Genomic DNA, 26,524 nt, shown 5'->3' with positions numbered 1-26,524 from the left:
AACAACAACAATGGTAATTAATTTAGTAGTGTGTCTGTAGGGGTCTCTGGTCTGCTGGATTCTTGTGGCATGTTCTGGGTGTATACTTGAGGAATGAGAGCAGGCGTGATAATTAATGATTCTGTGCTGGATGAATATGAATTGGAATCTGTAAACCCTGACTGGGCTTCAAATATTACGTGCTGGATTTTCAGTTTAGCTTGTCTCCTGGCTTTTTCGTCAGTGATGTTTTTAATTTCTGATGCCAAATGTTTGTTCATTCGTCTTCTTTTGGGCGCTGCTGGGCATTTCTAAGCCATGTGGCACAGAATCATCTCCTCTGCAGCATCCCTTCTCTGCCATTTGGTCTGAGCTCCTGCACCTGAATTGGAGACACTACATGCTGTGCCCACCTGGCATCTTTCCAGTTAACCTCTTCCTGCCCCTCTATCTCACTTGCACCCTTGTCTACGTCAATGTCTGACTGAGATATAAATATAAACACAAATATTAGAAAATCTATAACAGCAAAGTAATATGTCACCTGAATGTGTACTCTGAAATCGACCCTGCTGTCAATTTCTAAACCTGTTCTTGTTTGCACGGGTACCAAGAACAGAAGAAGAGAGGAGGCAGGTATCTGAAGGGTTTGAGGGTGAAGGGATTGTCCACACTCACCGGTGCCATGGACGGCAAACACGTCGGCATCAAGCCACCACGTACAAAATTATTTACATTAGCATTGGCATTGAAAGCATGCCACACCTGTTTCAAGTGTTGAAATAACGACATTACAATGTTGTCCAAAAGCATGTAGACAGGAAGTAGCATTAACGTAATATAACAATAAGCCACAAGGTGGCGTCAATTAACATAATAACTCTACAACACCACCCGGCGTTCATTAGAACATAAGAACATAAGAACATAAGAAAGTTTACAAACGAGAGGAGGCCATTCGGCCCATCTTGCTCGTTTGGTTGTTAGTAGCTCATTGATCCCAAAATCTCATCAAGCAGCTTCTTGAAGGATCCCAGGGTGTCAGCTTCAACAACATTACTGGGGAGTTGATTCCAGACCCTCACGATTCTCTGTGTAAAAAAGTGTCTCCTATTTTCTGTTCTGAATGCCCCTTTTTCATGTGTAGACTACAGGTGTGCTTGCTTTCCTTTCAGCACAATTCTGTTTAACTTTTGAGACACAAACCTGAAAACACTATTTCACCCAGATACTCCTGACGCTCGCTTCGTATTGGCTAAACCACGTTGTATAGCCAATCACAAAATTGAGAGACTGAGAGAGGATTTCTGATAAGCAGTGTATTTAGTTCCTGGTTGGCAAAAAGTTTCTATTGAAAACATCCATTATACACATCACTAAATAATTTCATTGTTTATAACCGAATATGATATTTAAATACATTGCTCTGTGGAGACTATCGGAGATGACCCGGGTGGCTGTGCTCGGGATTCTCTGCTGGGTTCATGCAGCTGCCGCAGGTCAGTTTTTACACGAGAAATATTTACTGTCTTCAATAAATATACAGCAAAATACCAGGGGCTTCCTCGCAGGATGTGCTTGCAAAACAGCTCGTTTGAAACTGGTTGTCATTGAATACAATTGAAGTACACACTTCAATTTCAAGTACATTGAATACAATTGAAGTACACATAATGCATTTATGTTGCATACTTTAATTATAAACGCACAGATATTGATATAACTTTGTGTATTATGTCTGGATGTGCTTAGTTGAGAACCCCTCTCCCTGCACGGCTTCCCAAGTGAAGGATGTAAAAGCACAGACAGTTGTAAGTACTTCACCGCAGGATCGGTAAGCAGCCCGACTGAGTGTCTCCTCGACAGGAGGCGCTGCCTGTGCCATCATCGCCAAGGCAGGGAACGGTCTCGCTAGCAGCGCCACTGCATCGCCAGCTCAAGCAACCCGACAAGACACGGGTTCAACCCATGAAAACATGAAAACGGGCGGCAAGTGCGTACAGTCGTTCCGTTTACTCGTTTTTCTTTCAGTATTGAAATACAGATTAATGCAGATATTCAGCTATAAAAACAGCAATAAACAGACTGTGATCCTTGATCTCTTCCCCCGAGTACAGAACAGTTACTGCAACAAGGAAAGTCTTTAGTGGCTACAATCGCGAAATCAGAAACGACACTGTTAAAAACACAACAGTGTAGCTCATCATTAATTACTGTGCTGATTCTATTTTAAATCCATTATTATTATCTATTTTATTATTATTATTATTATTATTATTATTATTATTATTATTATTATCGTTGTTGTTCTTATTGTTGTTATTAGCGTCCCACACTTAAAATACATTATTTTCTTTGCTGTAGAAATGTATACGAAACATTTCAATACAATTAAAAGGATTACATATATTAACATTATTACATTATTATTATATTATTATTATTATTATTATTATTATTATTATTATTATTATCATTGTCCCGCCGTGCTCATCAAATTGTCACTCACATTGCAGTGCCTTTAGGATTCTGTTCACGATGAAAGAGTTTTTTTAAAGGACGAGAATCACCAACCCGCTTAAGTGTGCATCTTTAATGAGAAAATTGTCTATACAATTAAGCGTGTTAAACTTAATAATAATAATGATGATGAATAGTCTGCCATTGACATACAATGATGTTAATATGCAGCGCGCTGTGACCGCCAATATGGCTGCGGGAGAAATTGTGACGTCACGTGACCGCCATACGTTTAAAATAAATCAAATGAAAGGGCAAATTCTTTATTCTGCAACTATATACTATATATATATATATATATATATATATATCTATATGTGTATATATATATATATATATATATATATATATATATATATATATATATATATATATATATATATATATATATATATATATATATATATATATATATTAGTTCAAAGAGCCAGCTGCCCTTTTTATTTTTAAAAGTTATATTTCTATTCTATTTTTCGAAACCCTACAGACATGAATACTATATTAGGCGCGGTTAATAATCATCCCAAATATGTAGTTAAAAATATACCATATGGACGGTTTTTAAGGCTAAAACGAATTTTAATAAAAACACAGATTTTCAAATGCGTCGCTTTCGATAGAGGCTATAGCAAACACGTGATTAATACAGCTTTAAAGAGAACTGAAATACAAAATCCTGAAGTTACTGTTAACTACAAAAATCGCACATGAAGTAACATCTGACGCTGTTTCTTTTGGCACAGAGTTTATTCACATGTCGAATGACATTAAAAAGATAAAACATAAACAAACATTAGAATATGCTGACGTGTGATCCCCAGCTCAGTTTCTCAGCCACAACTTCACCAAAGATTTGGTTTAGAAGAACAAGAGATATTAAAGAGAAACTGGTTTCCTCTGTGTATGAATCGCTCTCCAGGTAACTGGATAAATAACCCTGATATTCGTGGTAGTTATCGATGTGGTCGATGTGTTCATTGCTCGAACACTATAATATTAAATATTTTATGCATCCGCATTCTGGATGTAAACTCCCAGTGGTCTGGCCAGGTGCCTGTAAACTGCCCATGGCTGCGTTGTCCTCCAACACTGTCTGGGTGGCTGCATGGTGAGTCTGCAGCATATAAAGAAGCATGCAGCAGATGGTACACACTTGGACTCAGTGGACTGAGTGTGTACGTCTTTGCCCCTACCGAGTCAGCACAGGGGTGGTAGCAGTGGGCTGAGCCTAAAAATAATTGGAAATTACTAAATTGGGGAGAAAACAATAAAAATAATTGGCAACCACTAAATAAAAAAAAAAGAGAAGCCATGTGGATACACAAATTACATACGGTTGAACCGAATGGTCTCAGTGAGACACTAGAATTGAACTCGTATTGAAGTTGAGATGTAGTGTTGAATGAATGCTGATCACGTGTTCTCCTTATATGTTGTTAAAGTTTGACGTTTTCAAAAAAAAAGATTGTTAACTTAAATGTTAGCTAATTAATGATCATGCAATGATGTAATTGCTAATTGACAAAGAATATGTAACAATGAATCGTGGTGTTGTTAACATTGATGGTTTGTAACCTGATGAAGACGCTGATGTGTCTGTTCTACGCTTTTTAAAACAATGTTTATCAATACAGATTGGTTTTAATGAGATGCAGATTATTTCACCTTATTGAACTGTTCAAAATGTATTGGATCTACGGGAGTGTGCGGCCAGACCGGTTTCTGTTACTGGGGACAAGTGGATACGACAACCAGCTGTATCAGAGACAATCATATTGAATTATCTACTCCTTTGAGGTTAGCACCTCGTCACGTTAAACTTCTTGTGCACAAATGACTTTATAACAAGCTAAATCTATAACAGCAGTGTGAAGAGCATTCTAACATCGTTATGTAATATTAAACTACAGGGTGTTGTATTAACAAGCTAACCCTATAACAGCAGTGTGAAGAGCATTCTAACATCGTTATGTAATATTAAACTACAGGGTGTTGTTGCAAGTGCTTCGTCCATTAAGGAGTACCATTGGCTTCACCACTGTCGGTCCCTGTGCCAGTCGGTGGATTTTTCAATTCCTGCAACAAATTGTAAATAAAACACAGGAATTTAAAAAAAGGGAATGCTATATAACCTCCAAACATCGTTATGCAATATTAAACTACAGCGTAACCTCCAAAAGTCGTTATACAATATTAAACTACAGCGTAACCTCCAAACGTCGTTATACAATATTAAACTACAGCATAACCTCTAAACATCGTTATACAATATTAAACTACAGCGTAACCTCCAAACGTCGTTATACAATATTAAACTACAGCGTAACCTCCAAACGTCGTTATACAATATTAAACTACAGCGTAACCTCCAAACGTCGTTATACAATATTAAACTACAGCGTAACCTCCAAACATCGTTATACAATATTAAACTACAGCGTAACCTCTAAACATCGTTATACAATATTAAACTACAGCATAACCTCCAAACATCATTATACAATATTAAACTGGGTATTTCACTATTAATAGAAAAAAATACATATAATGTCATTGGTCATTGGCACTGCGTTACGCTTCGTCTGATTCTCTTTTTCAGACTCAGTCCTGCGTTTCTCATGCTTTTACCCTAGTGGTTCAACTCGTGGTCTCATAGAGGGTTTTGGGAGACTATTGAGCGCTGACTCTTGCAGTTATATTCTCTGTGTCTGATTCATCCTGTAGTGTTTAGGGGCAGCTGTTATGAATGCTGCAAGGTACGGAAACTAATTCAAGCAAATTAGCATGCCTGTATCTCTGAGGGGACAATGGTTTTCTATGTGCGAAAATTTCAGCACATTGCTGTAGTGATTAATGGTTTTCTATGTGAGAACATTGCTGTAGTGATTAATGGTTTTCTATGTGAGAACATTGCTGTAGTGATTAATGGTTTTCTATGTGAGAACATTGCTGTAGTGATTAATGGTTTTCTATGTGAGAACATTGCTGTAGTGATTAATGGTTTTCTGTGGCCATCACTTTATTCTGCTCACTGGCACTGCGTGTTTTACTCTGGATTATTGAAATGTGTCACTAATCCTCATTTGTATTCCTCTTCCAGGAACTCACTCACTGCATTTTTTTGGAGTGGCGACCACGGAAGGGACCAAGACACCAGAGTATGTAACTGTGGATATGCTGGATGATGTGCAATACTCATACTATAACAGCACCATGAAAGAACCTGTCCTCCTGCTCGACTGGATGAATAAGACTATGGGTCGTGAGTTCTGGAACAGCCGTACTTGGCATATTCTGCATGGTCATGATATCATGAAATGGAGTTTGAGAAATACAATCCAGCACTTTAACCATACTGGAGGTGAGTACAAACACACACAGCCCCGTCTATCAGCACTGTTAGACACACAGGGACTATAGGACTTAGTACAAACACACACAGCCCCTTCTATCACTGTTAGAGACACAGGGACTATAGGACTGAGTACAGACACACAGAGCCCCTTCTATCACTGTTAGAGACACAGGGACTATAGGACTGAGTACAGACACACACAGCCCCTTCTATCACTGTTAGAAACACAGGGACTATAGGACTGAGTACAGACACACACAGCCCCTTCTATCACTGTTAGAGACACAGGGACTATAGGACTGAGTACAGACACACAGCCCCTTCTGTCACTGTTAGAGACACAGGGACTATAGGACTGAGTACAGACACACACAGCCCCTTCTATCACTGTTAGAGACACAGGGACTATAGGACTGAGTACAGACACACACAGCCCCTTCTATCAGCACTGTGAGAGACACAGGGACTATAGGACTGAGTACAGACACACACAGCCCCTTCTATCACTGTTAGAGACACAGGGACTATAGGACTGAGTACAGACACACACAGCCCCTTCTATCAGCACTGTGAGAGACACAGGGACTATAGGACTGAGTACAGACACACACAGCCCCTTCTATCACTGTTAGAGACACAGGGACTATAGGACTGAGTACAGACACACACAGCCCCTTCTATCACTGTTAGAGACACAGGGACTATAGGACTGAGTACAGACACACACAGCCCCTTCTATCACTGTTAGAGACACAGGGACTATAGGACTGAGTACAGACACACACAGCCCCTTCTATCACTGTTAGAGACACAGGGACTATAGGACTGAGTACAGACATACACACAGCCCCTTCTATCAGCACTGTTAGAGACTCGGACTATAGGACTGAGTACAGACGCACACACAGCCCCTTATATCACTGTTAGAGACTCGGACTATAGGACTGAGTACAGATACACACAGCCCCTTCTATCACTGTTAGAGACTCGGACTATAGGACTGAGTACTGACACACACAGCCCCTTTTATCAGCAGTGCTAGAGACACTGGGACACAATCTGATTATTATCGTGGAAAGCTCCATAAAACAATTCAGCATTAAATCTTGCCCAGTGGGGTTAAAACAGAGATTCAGCCCAGCTGGTGGCGTAGTATTAGCCTCTGATGGCTTCTTTTTTATCTGAATTGCTCTACAGTAGAAGTCAGCATGTTGCAGTGGCAGAGCTGCATCTTAAACGAGGTGCCAGGGACAGCCACTGCGCCTCTGTGCGCCCCCCCAGCAATGGTACAGTAGCGATGATCATAATGCACCACAGTGTAAAAGCAGTGCCAGTCCAACAACAAAACAAGCAAAAATAAAACAGTGAAACAACAACTACAAAATAAACGTTGCACCAACCTATATCGCTGTAATACACTAGGTGTGGGATACCTTGTATTAGGGGTGGGCGGTAATGACTTCGCCCAAGAATGCCAGCCGCTCTGCAACGCCGGGGGTTGCCAGCCGCTCCACATCGCCTGAGGCTGCCGGTTCTGCTTCGTCTGGGGTCACCGTCAGCTCTGCTTGGCCGCAGGGGTCAATATGGCCGGAGCCCCACCAGAGGGAGCTGCCGGCTATGAAGAAGAGGGGAGAGGTCAGGAGACCACCTTCCTCAGCAGCCTTTCCGCTGCTGGACTTGCCCCGGCTGAAGGAGTCAGTCTGGGAGCTGTCAGCACATGGGATCTGTGGCAATGTTGCCCGCCCCTGTGTGTATTTCGGTGTTATATGTTGCGTGTTGTATGTTAATGTTGGTGTACAGTCATTGGTTCACGGGATATAAATGGGTCTGTGGAACACGAGTGTTTAAAATGTATATGTGTATTTAGGCACGAGGATTGCACAGCACTTCATGTGCAGGTAAAAAGTAATAATATGTGAGCACGGGGAATTGCACTTTATTAATTCACGTGCAGTTGTACCGAGACTCCAATTGAATGATTGATTAGCAATCGAGTCTCGGTACAGCTGCATAAAAACAGCATGTTTTCACTCACTGGGGGTTGTGTGTTCAGTGAGTGTAGAACAGGTGTGGAGAGGAGAAAATTAAAAACACAAGTAAAAGTAAATACGTGATTTCACTCACTGTGTTTGTCTGTTCGTCCGCTGTGTTAGTGTCTGTTTCGTTTATGTTAATTCGTTTTGTTTGTCTGTTTAGTTTGGCCTCAAGTGCCATGTCCTGTTTTGCTGTGCTGTTTTTGTTTAAATCTTTTGTTTATTATTATTTAATAAAACACTGAGCGTCCCTGTGCCTCAGTTTCACCGCTACTTCCTGAGTCTATTTGTGGTCTGACGTCACCACTGCAAGGAATCCTGGTCACAGCGCCTCACCAGACTTTCTCCAAACGTAACAACTATCAGCATGACCAAATAGCTTGATTTGTGTTTTATCACTCCACAAAACCTTTTCATTCAAATACCATTTTGCAAACTTTAAGCGATTGTCCTTGTGACATTTTCATAACAGTGGCTTTTCTATAAGGAGCCTGTTAATACACATCTTTAATAATCAATAATATATTCTATAAGGAGCCTGTTAATACACGTCTTTAATAATCAATAATATATTCTGTAAGGAGTGTGGTAATACATGTCTTTAATAATCAATAATATATTCTATAAGGAGCCTGTTAATACACATCTTTAATAATCAATAATATATTCTGTAAGGAGTGTGGTAATACATGTCTTTAATAATCAATAATATATTCTATAAGGAGCCTGTTAATACACATCTTTAATAATCAATAATATATTCTGTAAGGAGTCTGGTAATACACATCTTTAATAATGAGTACAACCTGAGTGTAATGCTCGTGGGTCAGTGTGGGGGCACTCACAAGGTTAGGGTTAGGGTTAGTAATCAATACTACCTGAGTGTAATGCTCGTGGGTCAGTGTGGGGGCACTCACAAGGTTAGGGTTAGGGTTAGGGTTAGTAATCAATACTACCTGAGTGTAATGCTCGTGGGTCAGTGTGGGGGCACTCACATGCTCGTGGGTCAGGTTAGGGCACTCACAAGGGTTAGGGTTAGGGTTAGTAATCAATACTACCTGAGTGTAATGCTCGTGGGTCAGTGTGGGGGTACTCACAAGGTTAGGGTTAGGGTTAGTAATCAATACTACCTGAGTGTAATGCTCGTGGGTCAGTGTGAGGGCACTCACAAGGTTAGGGTTAGGGTTAGTAATCAATACTACCTGAGTGTAATGCTCGTGGGTCAGTGTGGGGGCACTCACAGGGTTAGGGTTAGGGTTAGGGTTAGTAATCAATACTACCTGAGTGTAATGCTCGTGGGTCAGCGTGAAGGCACTCACAGGGTTAGGGTTAGGGTTAGTAATCAATACTACCTGAGTGTAATGCTCGTGGGTCAGTGTGGGGGCACTCACAAGGTTAGGGTTAGGGTTAGGGTTAGTAATCAATACTACCTGAGTGTAATGCTCGTGGGTCAGTGTGGGGGCACTCACAAGGTTAGGGTTAGGGTTAGGGTTAGTAATCAATACTACCTGAGTGTAATGCTCGTGGGTCAGTGTGGGGGCACTCACAAGGTTAGGGTTAGGGTTAGGGTTAGTAATCAATACTACCTGAGTGTAATGCTCGTGGGTCAGTGTGGGGGCACTCACAAGGTTAGGGTTAGGGTTAGTAATCAATACTACCTGAGTGTAATGCTCGTGGGTCAGTGTGGGGGCACTCACAAGGTTAGGGTTAGGGTTAGTAATCAATACTACCTGTAATGCTCGTGGGTCAGTGTGGGGGCACTCACAAGGTTAGGGTTAGGGTTAGGGTTAGGGTTAGTAATCAATACTACCTGAGTGTAATGCTCGTGGGTCAGTGTGGGGGCACTCACAAGGTTAGGGTTAGGGTTAGGGTTAGGGTTAGGGTTAGTAATCAATACTACCTGAGTGTAATGCTCGTGGGTCAGTGTGGGGGCACTCAGTCATTAGGATACTACATTACCAGCACCCAAATGCTCGTGGGTCACCCCCGTGGTGTTCCAATCCCATCCACAAGGTTATGATGGACTCACATTACGGTTAGTAATCATACTACCTGAGTGTAATGCTCGTGGGTCCAGTGTGGGGGGCACTCACAAGTTGTTAGGGTTATTAGGGTTAGTAATCAATACTACCTGAGTTATAATGTACTGGTTACGAGCACCCAGTCACACCAGTGTGAGTGTTCCAATCACCAATCGGTTAGGGTTAGGGTTAGCACTCACAAGGTTAGTAATCAGGTTTTAGGGTTAGGGTTAGTAATCAATACTACCTGAGTGTAATGCTCGTCTCAGTGTGGGGGTTAGGTTTAGGGTTAGGGTTAGGGTTAGTAATCAATACTACCTGAGTGTAATGCTCGTGGGTCAGTGTGGGGGCACTCACAAGGTTAGGGTTAGGGTTAGGGTTAGGGTTAGTAATCAATACTACCTGAGTGTAATGCTCGTGGGTCAGTGTGGGGGCACTCACAAGGTTAGGGTTAGGGTTAGGGTTAGGGTTAGTAATCAATACTACCTGAGTGTAATGCTCGTGGGTCAGTGTGGGGGCACTCACAAGGTTAGGGTTAGGGTTAGGGTTAGGGTTAGGGTTAGTAATCAATACTACCTGAGTGTAATGCTCGTGGGTCAGTGTGGGGGCACTCACAAGGTTAGGGTTAGGGTTAGGGTAATCAATACTACCTGAGTGTAATGCTCGTGGGTCAGTGTGGGGGCACTCACAAGGTTAGGGTTAGGGTTAGTAATCAATACTACCTGAGTGTAATGCTCGTGGGTCAGTGTGGGGGCACTCACAAGGTTAGGGTTAGGGTTAGTAATCAATACTACCTGAATGTAATGCTCGTGGGTCAGTGTGGGGGCACTCACAAGGTTAGGGTTAGGGTTAGGGTTAGGGTTAGTAATCAATACTACCTGAGTGTAATGCTCGTGGGTCAGTGTGGGGGCACTCACAAGGTTAGGGTTAGGGTTAGGGTTAGTAATCAATACTACCTGAGTGTAATGCTCGTGGGTCAGTGTGGGGGCACTCACAAGGTTAGGGTTAGGATTAGGGTTAGGGTTAGTAATCAATACTACCTGAGTGTAATGCTCGTGGGTCAGTGTGGGGGCACTCACAAGGTTAGGGTTAGGGTTAGGGTTAGTAATCAATACTACCTGAGTGTAATGCTCGTGGGTCAGTGTGGGGGCAGGTTAGGGTTAGGGTTAGGGTTAGTAATCAATACTACCTGAGTGTAATGCTCATGGGTCAGTGTGGGGGCACTCACAAGGTTAGGGTTAGGGTTAGGTTTAGGGTTAGGGTTAGTAATCAATACTACCTGAGTGTAATGCTCGTGGGTCAGCGTGAAGGCACTCACAAGGTTAGGGTTAGGGTTAGTAATCAATACTACCTGAGTGTAATGCTCGTGGGTCAGTGTGGGGGCACTCACAAGGTTAGGGTTAGTAATCAATACTACCTGAATGTAATGCTCGTGGGTCAGTGTGGGGGTACTCACAAGGTTAGGGTTAGGATTAGGGTTAGGGTTAGTAATCAATACTACCTGAGTGTAATGCTCGTGGGTCAGTGTGGGGGCACTCACAAGGTTAGGGTTAGGGTTAGGGTTAGTAATCAATACTACCTGAGTGTAATGCTCGTGGGTCAGTGTGGGGGCACTCACAAGGTATTCTCATTGCACATTGGGTCCTTTGGGCTGCTTATTGAGTAGCAGGCTCTTCAGTGTTCTCTGGAATGCCAGTGCTATCTTCTGTATTACAAATTCAGAAAGATGTACTTTTATTGGACACTAATGCTTAGTTTGTCTTTTGTCTTTTGTGTGTTTTCCAGTTCACACTTACCAGAACTCAGGTGGCTGTGAGCTGGATGATGACGGGACCAGGCGGGCATATTGGTATCACGAGTATGATGGGAATGATTTTGTTAGTTTTGATGTGGAGACCCTGACCTGGGTCGCTGCTGTGCCACAGGCTGTCTTCTATAAACACAAGTGGGAAGCTGACACAGCCCGCAAACAGATGGATTTTGTCGATTTTCCACAGGAGTGTTTCCAGTCTCTGGAGCTGTGCATCCAGTATGGGAAGGAGACCCTGCAGAGGAAAGGTAAAGTAACAATCTCATATTGTTTGTGTTAACTCATCAGATATCAACTGAGTATTTATAATTTCAAATGTGCACGTACAGATCATGTACGCACAAATCTTCAGACATGACTGAATTAGACTTAGGGGTCGATGTACTAAGATGGGCCAGTCGCAGCGCAAACATACCGCATTTGCACTTTTGTTGCGACAGTTCGCAAAGTATACATTTTGTCGTATGTACTAAGAGAAAATATACTTATTTAAATTTGTTGCATCATCTTAGCGAGATCTCTAGCATTGCAAAGGCCATGTAACATTTTTTCGAATGAATAATGAAAGGCCGTTTAATCCCATCAGATTCTATAATGGGTCTCCCAGCTTCACCCAATAATCACACAGCAGCCCCTCACTAAACCGGACATGCTTGTTTGACGTAAGGAGGTTGCGGGTTTAAAACAATACAATAAAATCGTACACATTTATAGTGCTCAATGTATTTTAAATGTAAATAATTGAGCTAAAATAACACTAAATATATATATAGCTCTGGAAAAAATTAAGAGACCGCTGCAAAATTATCAGTTCTCTGGTTTTACTATTTATAGGTATGTGTTTGGGTAAAATGAACATTTTTGTTTTATTCTATAAACTACTGACAACATTTCTCCTAAATTCCAAATAAAAATATTGTCATTTAGAGCATTTATTTGCAGAAAATGACAACTGGTCAAAATAACAAAAAAGATGCAGTGTTGTCAGACCTCGAATAATGCAAAGAAAATAAGTTCAGATTCATTTTTAAACAACACAATACTAATGTTTTAACTTAGAAAGAGTTCAGAAATCAATATTTGGTGGAATAACCCTGATTTTCAAGCACAGCTTTCATGCATCTTGGCATGCTCTCCACCAGTCTTTCACATTGATGTTGGGTGACTTTATGCCACTCCTAGCGCAAAAATTCAAGCAGCTCGGCTTTGTCTGATGGCTTGTGACCATCCATCTTCCTCTTGATTACATTCCAGAGGTTTTCAATGGGGTTCAGGTCTGGAGATTGGGATGGCCATGACAGGGTCTTGATCTGGTGGTCCTCCATCCACACCTTGATTGACCTGGCTATGTGGCATGGAGCATTGTCCTGCTGGAAAAAACAATCCTCAGAGTTGGGGAACATTGTCAGAGCAGAAGGAAGCAAGTTTTCTTCCAGGACAACCTTGTACTTGATTCATGCGCCCTTCACAAAGACAAATCTGCCCGATTCCAGCCTTGCTGAAGCACCCCCAGATGAGTCCAATTTTCAGCTTTGCCCAACACCTGGTCGTCTAATGGTTAGACGGAGACCTGGAGAGGCCTACAAGCCACAGTGTCTCGCACCCACTGTGAAATGTGGTGGAGGATCGGTGATGATCTGGGGGCCGAGAAGGTGGAGTCTTTATACCAAAAGAAAACGATTCTACAAGCATCGGTCAGTTTTGTCCTATTTCCTTATTAAACATAGAACGCAAGATTTTCTTCAGCATTATTGCTCAGAGATTGTCAAAAAGCAGGCGTTCCGGGTTTCCCAGGATGCTTAGAACACATCAGCATAATCTGGAAACAAATTCATCAGCGAAAAAGGAGAGGAAGGATCTCCATGTGATATTCCTGGATTTGGCTAATGCATATGGTTCAGTGCCACATGAACTTCTTTGGGCAGCATTTGATTTTTTCAGTGTACCGGTGACAATAACAAATTTAGTGAAAGCCTACTTTGGAGATTTGCAATTTAGTTTTTCAACTTCAGAATTCAGCACTGCATGGCAATGCCTAGAGGTTGGAATAATGACAGGATGCACCATTTCTCCACTGGCTTTTACCATGGCAATGGAAGTAATTATTAGGGTCAAAATGGGTAGTAGGAGGAGAGCGCTTGGCTTCTGGAATGCGACTACCACCAATTCAAGCATACATGGATGACATGACAACCATGACTACAACAGTAGCCTGCACTAATCGGTTATTGGGCAAATTAACCAATAACATTGAATGGACACAAATGCAATTCAAGCCCACTAAATCAAGGAGCATCTCTATAATTAAAGGTAAATTAGTAGATAAAAGATTCTACATTAATGGTGAGGCAATACCAACAGTGTCCGAGAAGCCACTGAAAAGTCTAGGGAGATGGTACGACGGGGATCTAAAGGACACAGTTCGTGTGGGAGAAGTTAGACAACAAGCAGCGGAAGGGTTGAAGAGCATAGACAGCAGCGCTTTACCAGGCAAACTGAAACTCTGGTGCTTTCAGTTTGGTCTACTGCCAAGACTGCTGTGGCCACTGACTATGTACAAGGTTTCCTTGACAACAGTAGAGAAGCTGGAAGCTTTAATCAGTTCATATATCAGGAAATGGTTGGGAGTTCCACGCTGCCTCAGCAGAGTGGAACTTCATGGTAAAGGAATACTGCAGCTACCAATCTCTGCTCTAACCGAGGAGTTTAAGTCCGCCAAAGTCAGACTGGAAATGACATTAGTAGATTCACGCGACAAATGCGTAAGGGAGGCAGCACCTGTGTTGAAAACTGGAAGAAAATGGGCAGCAAAGAAAGCTGTGGAAGATGCTAAGGCTGCCCTTCGAATCGGAGATATTATGGGGCAAGTTCAGCATGGAAAAGGAGGTTTTGGTCTCAGTTCAGCTCCTCCTACGTGGCACAAGGCAACCCCAGCTCAACAGAGGAAGCTGGTAGTCAATGAGGTGCAAAAGCAGGAGGAGAGGATCAGGTGTGTAAAGGCCGTTTCCCAGGCCAAGCTGGGAGAATGGATGAAATGGGAGAGTGTGGAACAACGCAAGATCGGCTGGCAAGACCTATGGACAATGGAACAGAGCAGGATCAGTTTTCTCATCAGATCAACATAGAATATTCTCCCATCACTACAGAACCTAAATCTCTGGGTAGGTGAGGATCCCTCTCGTCCTTTTATGTTCATCACCTGCAACATTAAGGCACATTTTGACAGGCTGTAAGGTGGGTCTTAGCCAAGGGCAGTTTACTTTGCTCCATGACCAGGTGCTGCGATGTTTGGCCTTAGCATTGGAAGACAAGCGTAACCTGACCAATAAGATGCCACCAGTTCCATCAAAACATTACACACAAACATTCCTCTCCAGGAGAGCAACCACCAAGAAAAGGTGTTAAAACCAACCCTCGCCCAGGACAACTGGAAGCTGCTAGAGACTGGGAAGATGCTGGCAGATGTTGGTCAACGGCTTATTTTTCCGAGACTGCCACCACTAACCTTCGACCAGACATTGTCTAGTGGTCTGAATCAGCACGCCTTGTTCATCTGGTAGAGTTAACAGTGCCATGGGAGGATGCTGTGGATGAGGCGGATGAGAGGAAGAAACTTCGGTATGCTCGACTAGCTGCTGAAGCGGAACAGCGAGGATGGAGTGTCCGAGTTTACCCAGTGGAGGTGGGTTGTCGAGGATTTGTGGCACACTCTACAACCCGGTTTCTCAGAGATGTTGGGTTTAGTGGCCAAGAGTTGTATCGCACAGTGAAGAACTTATCTGAAGCAGCAGAAAGGAGCAGCAACTGGCTGTGGTTGAGACGGAAAGATTCTGGATGGGGATCTCAAGCACAATAGAAAGAAAGCAACGCTGATGTACGGGTAAGTAAGTTGGGCTGAGCTGAGTGGGGGATGGAGGGGGGTGATGCTGGGACACCAGAATCACTGTTGAGCCCACTTGAGGTGTCATGGGTTAGTCAACGAAACACCGAGGATGGAAGGTGCCCATTTGAAGACCCCAGAGATGTACCCTACTTAGCTCAATCCAGACGGTTGTCATGCTGATGCGCTGGGGAGACCGCACTGGGTTGATCCCCGGAGCCAGCATTGCAGCAGCTGTGTGTGCTGATGCGCTGGGGAGGCAAAATGAGCTGATCCCTGGAGCCAGCATTACACTTCAGCAATCAACACCAGACAGAAGGATATCTACATCATCAGTTGGAAAGCAATGCAAATGGATGGAGATGCTGATGGATCACATTAGTTTACTGCAAAGCTACGTCTTAGTTGGTGCTTATCTTGGCGAGAGCCGAGTTCAAATTAACATGAAGTTTAACATCTACTCTCATGTCATGGAAATCTCTTCTTGTTCAAACACTCCAGTGTGGCTTTGGCTTTGTGCTTCCGGTCATTGTCCTGCTGAAATGTGAATTTCCTCATCAGGTTCAGAGTCTTGGCTGACTCAAACAGGTTTTCCTCAAGGATTCACCTGTACTTTGCACCATCCATTCTCCCCTCTATCCTGACAAGCTTCCAAGTCCCTACTGAAAAGAAGCATCCCCATAATATGATGCTGCCACCTTCATGCTTGACATTTGGGATGGTGTTGACTGGGTGATGTGCAGTGTTGGGCTTACACCAGATGTAACGCTTGGAATTTAGACCGAAAAGTTCAGTTTTTGTTTCGTCTGACCACAAAACCTTTTTCCACATGCCTGCAATATCATCTACATGCTTTTTTGCAAACTCCATACATGATTTAAGATGAGGCTTTTTGAGTAATGGCTTCTTTCTTGCCACCCGTCCATACAGGCCAGCTTTGTGTAGGGACCGCCTTATTGTTGATGTGTGAACACTGACTCCCATCCCAGACACAGAACTTTTCAGATCTCGCAAGGTCATTTTTGGCTTCAGAGTGACATCCGAAACCAGTTTCCTGCTTTCTCGGCTGCTCAGTTTGGGAGGACGACCTGAAATGGGTAGTGTCTGGGTGGTATGATGCATCTTCCACTTCTTAATGATGGAAATCACTGTGCTGAGAGGGATAATCAGCGCCTTTGAAATTTTCTTGTACCCTTCTCCAGCTCTGTGCTTCTACCACTTTTTCCCTGACTTGTTTCGAAAGCTCCTTGGTCTTCGTGTTTTTAAGTTGCCCTTAAACTGAAAGAAATAAATACCTGAACTGAGCACTAAACCCTCGCTTAATTTATACTGCTTTTTAATTATCCAAACCATTGTGATAATACAAATCTTACAAAATAAAAAAGCATCTTGTAAAATTAGCATTTCAGTTATCAATATTTAAAAGTTGCTGTTTATATCCTGCTAATTAGTAACATATAACCCTAATTCAGACTGACTCTCCCAATTAAATAATAATACTGATCAGGTGTTCACGCTGTCTGGTGTAGTCAACAGCTGGTCATTATTAATGATTTGAGCAGAAGACGACGATATATACTATTATAAACTATAAAGACATGTCAAAATATATATATTTAAAACTATTAATAACATAAATAAAATTGATGATGATACTTATTTGTTTAATTTGTTGAAAGCTATTATGTATTGTCATGCTGCCTCGATAATGAACAGAATCAATTTAGCAAGGGTTTCGCGCTCAATTCACGTGTTGATTTCCTTCAGTTTAAAGGCAACTTGAAAATCCTGTTCCGTCTCGCAGTGTTGTGGAATTATGGGGCCAGATGGCAACCCTAACGCTGGTGCCAACAAAATGTGAAAACTTTGCAGGGGGGGGTGAATACTTCTGCAAACCACTGTATATAGAAGCATATGCATTCAAGGAATAAGTGTTTACTGGTGTTGCATTGATATGTGAACTGATACCGCATGATCATTTTCTAAGTTTTTCCTTTCTGTACCATTAGTATTATTATATAATAAACTGCTATGATATTTTAACCTGCCTTGTTGTGGTTGAGCATGTTTTGTGTGTTCATTGCAATTCCTTGATCTTGTACACATCACTAATAAAATGTTCAGATTAATTTGAATGAATATTCAGATTATTTAACAGATAACTAATAGGGCTGTGTTCAAAGGTTCGTTCGCTAGCCAGGGATTCAAAGGTTGTTTTAAACCTTCGAAGGTTCATCAGACGGGTTCACGAACTGTGGGGTTTTTTTGTTGTTTTTTTTCTTCCTTAACAGAAACTGTTTGACAATGTATGAATACCATAAATCACACGTTAAATGTCACTCACATGCAAAATTTGATCTTTTGATTTGTGCAATGCATATTAATAAACAAAAGTTATTGTATTAAAATCTACCAAATTGTTCTACGTAGCAGCTGTATATGTGTCGCTGCTGTGTTTGGAGCAGGGTATAGTATCCAAAGCACTGGGGGGGGGGGTTGTATTGCTTCAGTAAAATGTGTTCTGAATACCTTGTGTACAAGATGGTGTAAGAGAAGTGCTATGGTAGAATATGTTTGAAACATATAAAATATACGATAGGACTAATAATTTTAATTTTGAAAACTGAGCACCGTCCGTACCCCCCCCCCCCCTCCAGCTCGTGTTATCCAGAGGCAGACCTTTACTTTCTTCATTCACCGTCTCGACAGCAAATCGATAGGGTAACCTGTATTAAAACAAATATCTCACAACCAGTCTGCTGTTTTGAATTTTTTTTGTTAAATGCCCAGGTGACCAAAAAATTTGAATGCAAACTGTCCAAGCGACTAGTATCATGGAGGTATAACTAATCTCTGGGGTCACTTGACAAGCGTAAGGTCATATTATTACTATTATTAATATTTTCAGCAGCAGTAAAACGTGGCTGATAAGCTGCTCGGAACGATGACTGTTAAAGAAAGCTTTGTTTTGACTAAGTCTGCTGCACTTGTGCAATGCAAGCTTACTGTATACAGTGCCTATAGAAAGTCTACTTCCCCTTGAACTTTTTTCACATTTTGTTGTGTCAGTGCCTGAAAGTTTCGTGCATTTAAATTAGGCTTTTTTTCACTTATCTACATACCATACTCCACACTGTTAGGGGGGAAAAAAGTTTTTATTGAGAAAAAAAATTAAAAATTAACAATACAAAACTGAAAGATCATAATTGGATAAGTCTTCACCCCCCTGGATGCACCTTTGGCAGCAATTACAGCTGTGAGTCTGCTGGGATAGGTTTCTACCAACTTGCACACCTAGATTTGGCAATATTTGACCATTCTTCTTTACAAAACTGTTCAAGCTCTGTCAAGTACCTTGGGGAGCGTTGATGGACAGCAGTCTTCAAGTCATGCTACAAATTTTCGATTGGATTTAGGTCGCTGCTCTGACTGGGCCACTCAAGGACATTTACCTTTTTGTTCCTTAGCCACTCCAGTGTAGCTTTGGCTGTGTGCTTTGGGTCGTTGTCATGCTGAAAAGTGAACTTCTGTCCCAGTTTCAGCTTTCTTGCAGAGGGCAGCAGGTTTTCCTCAAGGACTTCTCTGTACTTTCTCCATTAATTTTCCCTTTTATCCTGACATGTGCCCCAGTCCCTGCTGTTGAGAAACATCTCCATAACATGATGATGCCACCACCGTGCTTCACAGTAAGGATGGTGTTCTTTGGGTGATGCGCTGTGTTGGGTTTACACCAAACATAACGCTTTGCATTTAGGCCAAAAAGTTCCATTTTAGTTTCATCAGACCACAAAACTTTTTGCCACATGGCTACAGAATCTCCTGAGTATTTATTTGCATACTTCAAACGGGATTCAAGGTGGGCTTTCTTGAGTAATGGCTTCATTCTTGCCACCCTACCATACAGGCCAGATTTGTGGAGTGCTTGGGATATTGTTAATTCCAGGCTATAAGGCAACAAAAGGTAAAACTTTTGAATGGGGGTGTAGACTTTCTATAGGCACTGTATATTGCAAACATCATATAACATATTTTTATCTACATGTGAATGTTTGATTCCATTTATATGTGTTACTGTGGCGAGTGGTCGCAGTGCGCAGGTGTAGTGACGTCACGGACCAGGAAGAAGCGACACCAAACAAGGTATTTTTTGTTTGAAACGGGCGTAGCTGAATCTTTAATAAATAGTAAGACTAAGAAGTGAACACAAAACAGGACATGCCACTCTAAGCCAAATTAAATAGTATATATACTATATATATATATATATATATAATGTATATATACTTTTTATATTTTTAATTCTCCTTCTCCACACCTGTTTCTTCACCCTGAACACACAACCCTGAGTGAGTCTCAACATGCTGCTTTTATGCAGCGGTACTGAGACTCGATTGCTAATCAATCATTCAATTGGAGTCTCGGTACAACTGCATGTGAATTAATAAAGTGCAATTCCCCGTGCTCACATATTATTACATTTTACCTGCACGTGAAGTGCTGTGCAATCCTCGTGCCTAAATACAAATATACATTTTAAACACTTGAGCTCGTAACCCATATTATATCCCGTGTACCAACTACAATACACCAACATTAACACAATACATACAACATCTAACACAAAAATGTGCACAGGGGCGGGGCACACTGCCACAATTACCTTTAAAATAATAGGATTTTCAATCAAATATAAATAAGTAGCTATGGTGATGTGTGACAAAGTGCCCGCCCCTGTGTATATTATCTGTTATATGTTGTGTGTTTAATGTTGGTGTATAGTCATTGGTACACGGGATATAAACGGGTCTGTGGAACACGAGTGTTTAAAATGTATATGTGTATTTAGGCACGAGGATTGCACAGCACTTCACGTGCAAGTAAAATGTAGTAATATGTGAGCACAGGGAATGCACTTTATTAATTCACGTGCTGGGATTCAAGTGAATAATTAATTGGTAATTGAATCCCAGCACAACAGTATATATAGATGCACGTTGTCACATATTCGCGGTTGGGTGTTCGGTGAGTGGAGAACGGGAGCGAGAGAAGGAGAAACTTAGATATATCAACTGCTATTGTGTGCTGGTGGGACCAGCACGATACTTGTGTGTTCAGAACTCACCGTGTTTGTCAGTGTGTCTGTCCCTGCACCGTTTTGTTAAGTTTAGTCCGTTTTTGTTTCTGTTTATTTTGGCTACCAGTGCCGTGTCCTGTTTTTTCGTGTTTGTTAAACCTTTTATTTATAATAAACAGGCGCAAGCAAGCGTCCCCATCATTTCACATCATCTGTCTTTGTGTTCATTCCTTTTCCTGGTTCTGACGCCGCCTACTTCGGCCGTCTCTGTGACATGATGTCACCAGTAAATTATGCAAATGAGTACCATCAAAGGTTCGAAAAGTTGAAGATCAAAATGTAGGCAAGCCTTCATTGCAGCCCTAATAACTAATAGATTGTCTGTGTTTAGTCGGTGATCTAATGTGGTAATAATCATATAGTATTCATTCAAGTTGATTAACATACATTAATTTAAACTATTGTAATTATTCAAATAAATTAATTATTAATCAAGCTAAGAGAGGGGGTGGTGTCTTTATGTACATATAAACAAGCACTAGTCCTACATGAGCATAAAAACCATTAGAAAGACCACAACAATCACAGAGCAAAACACAAGTCAAACTAAAGTCATCACAGCCTCGGTCAGACAGTACTCCAAAACAAGGACAACAAAACGCAAATAATATCGGCTAGCTAAGTGCGTGTTTTTTCTCAGATCTCAGTATGTATTTTTGACAGAAATTAAAAGTCTTTGATAATTTAATAATTTTATGTTTTTTAATAATCAGTTTTATTAAACACATCATAGTACTCGCTGGAGCCGGATAACTGAGATGCGATACCGTCTGTTTCCATCCCTGGGCGTATATGTGTTCGATCTCGAATTGAGATGCGATACCGTCTGTTTCCATCCCTGGGCGTACCGTCTGTTTCCATCCCTGGGCGTATATGTGTTCGATCTCGAATTGAGATGCGATACCGTCTGTTTCCATCCCTGGGCGTATATGTGTTCGATCTCGAATTGAGATGCGATACCGTCTGTTTCCATCCCTGGGCGTATATGTGTTCGATCTCGAATTGAGATGCGATACCGTCTGTTTCCATCCCTGGGCGTATATGTGTTCGATCTCGAATTGAGATGCGATACCGTCTGTTTCCATCCCTGGGCGTATATGTGTTCGATCTCGAATTGAGATGCGATACCGTCTGTTTCCATCCCTGGGCGTATATGTGTTCGATCTCGAATTGAGATGCGATACCGTCTGTTTCCATCCCTGGGCGTATATGTGTTCGATCTCGAATTGCGAGCTTCCATCCCTGGGCGATACCGTCTGTTTCCATCCCTGGGCGTATATGTGTTCGATCTCGAATTGAGATGCGATACTGTCTGTTTCCATCCCTGGGTGTATATGTGTTCGATCTCGAATTGAGATGCGATACTGTCTGTTTCCATTCCTGGGTGTATGTGTGCTACATAAAGACATTAGCATTGATAAATGTTTTGAAATCTATCACACAAAAAACTATTTCTAAAAAGTGATATGCCTACACAATTATTACAATGTTATAATGCTGCAATTCTAAAAAAAACTAATATGTTATTTCTGCTTATATAATACTGCCACTGGAAATAACATTGCTATGTTGTGATTTATATTGTTATAGTGCTATAATTGTAAACACATTGTTGTTATTTTGTTATTTCAGTTCTGTTGAAATACTGAATTTCCATTTTTCATTATAACAATAAGTGTATTTAAAAAAATATAGCACAAATTGTTTTGAAGACAATTTTTCACATGGAAATAAATGGCAGCTGGGGGGTGGAGTTGACCCTTTCATAGAGGCGAGTTCTCCCTCAGTTCTGTAGCTACTTGTTACTGGGGTTTGGAATGGTAACGCACAGAACAGCCTCTCTGCTTAGCCTTGTCGCATTCAATTTAATGATTGATTAGCAATCGAGTCTTGGTACAGCTGCATAAAAGCTGCATGTTTGCACTCACTCGGGGTTGTGTGTTCGGTGAGCGGAGAACGGGATTGGAGACGGACGTAATTGTGATAATTGTAAGAAAAATAGAAGCTCACCGTGTTTGTCTGTTTAGTCCGTTTTGTTTGTCTATTTATTTTGGCGAAAGTGCCGTGTCCTGTGTTTTTGTTTGTTGCAACCTTTTTATTTCCTGACTGTCTGTTCCCTTATTAAATGCTGAGCGAAACCATTCGCTCAGCTCCACCAAACTCCACCTGTCTTGTTGGTTATTTCCTGTTTCTGGTCTGACGTCACCCACTCCGGCCGTCTTTGTGACAGCCATACCTTAGCTCCATTTACATACACCCTCTCAGCCAATCAGAGTGGAGGGTGTTTCTACAGTGTGATTGAATACTGCATGAAACAATACTGGGGTCTAACTGTAACAGCACTGCTGTTCTCTTTCACCAGTCCGTCCTGCAGTGACGCTGATACAGAGGAAAGCGCGTGAATCTGCAGGAACGGACATCATTTGCCACGTGACAGGGTTCTACCCCCGAGAGGTTGAGGTGAACTGGGTCAGAGACGGAGAGGCTCTGCTGGAGGAGGGGGTATGGAGTGGAGAGGTGCTACCCAACGGGGACAGAACCTACCAGCTGAGAAAGATCCTGACAGTGAGTCCAGAGGACCAGAAGAAACACAGCTACTCCTGCCAGGTGCACCACGCCAGCCTGGATGAGAAGATGGATGTGAAATGGGGTAAGAGAGAGAGAGAGACCCTGCTACTGAAATAGACTGAGTGAGCAGGGAGGGGAGGGAGGGAGGCTGTACCTGAGACCCTGGTACTGAAATAGACTGTGTGAGCAGGGAGGGAGGGGAGGGAGGCTGTACCTGAGACCCTGGTACTGAAATAGACTGTGTGAGCAGGGAGGGGAGGGAGGGAGGCTGTACCTGAGACACAGGTACTGAAATAGACTGTGTGAGCAGGAAGAGAGGGAGGGAGGCTGTAGCTGAAGTATATAATAAGAAATCACAAAAACGCTGCAGACATTCTCTTCATTCAAAAGCTTTTTATTGCAACAGGGATTTCCCAGCTGAAGTTACCTCCTGATACCACTTCACACAGGGGTCTGCTTTAAGAACAGTTGGGGCTAGATTAGTTTATCTCATGAATGTACCCTTATGAAAGTTGACTGATATATCTGGTATTAGCTAAGTATAACAGAGCATTGTGCAATGATGGTAAAAGCATAGTAAAACATACAGTAGGCAAGCATGGCAAAGCACAGAGCATTGGAATAAACTGGTAAAACAAGGTACAGTGAAACCTGTACAGTCCAGCAGCGTCTGGGATTGGAAAATTTTATAGAATTAGACAGGGTATGATTAAACAGTGTGCTGGATTAGACAGGGTGTGATTAGACAGTGTTCTGGATTGGACAGGGTGTGATTAGACAAGGTGCTGGATTAGAAAGGGTGCTGGATTAGACAGGGTGTGATTAGACAGTGTGCTGGATTAGACAGGGTGTGATTAGACAGGGTGCTGGATTAGACAGGGTGTGATTAGACAGTGTGTTGGATTAGACAGGGTGTGATTAGACAGGGTGTGATTAGACAGGGTGCTGGATTAGACAGGGTGCTGGATTAGACAGGGTGTGATTAGACAGTGTGTTGGATTAGACAGGGTGTGATTAGACAGGGTGCTGGATTAGACAGGGTGTGATTAGACAGTGTGGTAGACAGGGTGTGATTAGACAGTGGTGCTGGATTAGACAGGGTGCTGGATTAGACAGGGTGCTGGATTAGACAGGGTGCTGGATTAGACAGGGTGTGATTAGACAGGGTGTTGGATTAGACAGGGTGTGATTAGACAAGGTGCTGGATTAGAAAGGGTGCTGGATTAGACAGGGTGTGATTAGACAGTGTGTTGGATTAGACAGGTGTTGGATTAGACAGGGTGCTGGATTAGACAGGGTGCTGGATTAGACAGGGTGTGGTGACAGGGTGGATTAGACAGTTGGATTAGACAGGGTGTGATTAGACAGTGTGTTGGATTAGACAGGGTGTGATTAGACAAGGTGCTGGATTAGAAAGGGTGCTGGATTAGACAGGGTGTGATTAGACAGTGATTAGACAGTGTGCTGGATTAGACAGGTGTGGATTAGACAGGGTGTGATTAGACAGGGTGTGGATTAGTGTGGATTAGACAGGGTGTGGATTAGACAGTGTGTGGATTAGACAGGGTGTGATTAGACAGTGTGCTGGATTAGACAGGGTGTGATTAGACAGTGTGCTGGATTAGACAGGGTGTGATTAGACAGGGTGCTGGATTAGACAGTGTGCTGGATTAGACAGGGTGTGATTAGACAGTGTGCTGGATTAGACAGGGTGTGATTAGACAGGTGCTGGATTAGACAGGGTGCTGGATTAGACAGTGTGATTAGATTAGTGTGCTGGATTAGACAGTGTGCTGGATTAGACAGGGTGTGATTAGACAAGGTGCTGGATTAGACAGGGTGTGGATTAGACAGTGTGCTGGATTAGACAGATTAGACAGGGTGCTGGATTAGACAGGGTGACAGGGTGGATTAGACAGATTGTGCTGGATTAGACAGGGTGTGATTAGACAAGGTGCTGGATTAGAAAGGGTGCTGGATTAGACAGGGTGTGATTAGACAGTGTGTTGGATTAGACAGGGTGTGATTAGACAAGGTGCTGGATTAGAAAGGGTGCTGGATTAGACAGGGTGCTTGATTAGACAGTGTGTTGGATTAGACAGTGTGATTAGACAGTGTGTTGGATTAGACAGGGTGTGATTAGACAGTGTGCTGGATTAGAAAGGGTGCTGGATTAGACAGGGTGTGATTAGACAGTGTGTTGGATTAGACAGGGTGTGATTAGACAGGGTGCTGGATTAGACAGGATTAGACAAGGTGCTGGATTAGACAGGGTGCTGGATTAGACAGGGTGTGATTAGACAGTGTGCTGGATTAGACAGGGTGGATTAGACAAGGTGCTGGATTAGAAAGGGTGCTGGATTAGACAGGGTGTGATTAGACAGTGTGCTGGATTAGACAGGGTGTGATTAGACAGTGTGTTGGATTAGACAGGGTGTGATTAGACAGGGTGCTGGATTAGACAGGGTGCTGGATTAGACAGGGTGTGATTAGACAGTGTGCTGGATTAGACAGGGTGTGATTAGACAGGGTGCTGGATTAGATTAGAAAGGGTGCTGGATTAGACAGGGTGCTGGATTAGACAGGGTGTGATTAGACAGTGTGTTGGATTAGACAGGGTGTGATTAGACAGGGTGCTGGATTAGAAAGGGTGCTGGATTAGACAGGGTGCTGGATTAGACAGGGTGTGATTAGACAGGGTGTGATTAGACAGCTGGTAGACAGGGTGGATTAGACAGGGTGCTGGATTAGACAACTGGATTAGACAGCTGGATTAGACTGTGATTAGACAGGGTGTGATTAGACAGGTGTGATTGGATTAGACAGGGTGTGATTAGACAGGGTGCTGATTGACAGGGTGTGATTAGACAGGGTGTGCTGGATTAGACAGGGTGTGATTAGACAGTGTGCTGGATTAGACAGGGTGTGATTAGACCTGGATTAGAAAGTGTGCTGGATTAGACAGGATTGATTAGAGGACTGATTAGACATCACACTGGATTAGACATGATTCAGATAGGGATTGATTAGAGTGCTGGATTAGACTGGATGGATTAGACACCATTGATTCTGGATTAGACCATTCATTTCAATAGGGATTGTAGAGGACTGTATCACACCATTCATTTCAATAGGGATTGTAGAGGACTGTATCACACCATTCATTTCAATAGGGATTGTAGAGGACTGTATCACACCATTCATTTCAATAGGGATTGTAGAGG

At 42.4% G+C, this 26,524-nt stretch overlaps 3 protein-coding genes across 7 annotated transcripts in view; 2 read left to right on the top strand and 1 right to left on the bottom strand.

The window, feature by feature from the left end:
• sidt2 (SID1 transmembrane family, member 2) overlaps nucleotides 1–26,524 on the bottom strand; it is a 214,527-nt gene that overhangs the window by 83,752 nt on the left and 104,251 nt on the right. The window lies entirely within an intron of this gene.
• Nucleotides 1–26,524, top strand: part of pcsk7 (proprotein convertase subtilisin/kexin type 7) — a 152,561-nt gene that overhangs the window by 40,211 nt on the left and 85,826 nt on the right. The gene's annotated exons all lie outside the window — the stretch shown is intronic.
• LOC121304021 (major histocompatibility complex class I-related gene protein-like) overlaps nucleotides 1,289–26,524 on the top strand; it is a 29,672-nt gene continuing 4,436 nt past the window's right edge. Inside the window, exons 1-4 of the mRNA XM_041234964.1 lie at nucleotides 1,289–1,478; nucleotides 5,600–5,860; nucleotides 11,694–11,966; nucleotides 23,095–23,382. Of these exons, the coding sequence (XP_041090898.1) occupies nucleotides 1,385–1,478; nucleotides 5,600–5,860; nucleotides 11,694–11,966; nucleotides 23,095–23,382 (916 nt within the window). The 5' untranslated portion in view covers nucleotides 1,289–1,384. The remainder of the gene's footprint in view (nucleotides 1,479–5,599; nucleotides 5,861–11,693; nucleotides 11,967–23,094; nucleotides 23,383–26,524) is intronic.

Source organism: Polyodon spathula, chromosome 36 (genome assembly GCF_017654505.1).
Source record: "Polyodon spathula isolate WHYD16114869_AA chromosome 36, ASM1765450v1, whole genome shotgun sequence".
In the NCBI taxonomy this organism is placed as follows: domain Eukaryota; kingdom Metazoa; phylum Chordata; class Actinopteri; order Acipenseriformes; family Polyodontidae; genus Polyodon; species Polyodon spathula.
Note: the sequence above shows the minus strand (reverse complement) of the source record. Positions and strands in the feature narration are given on the sequence as shown.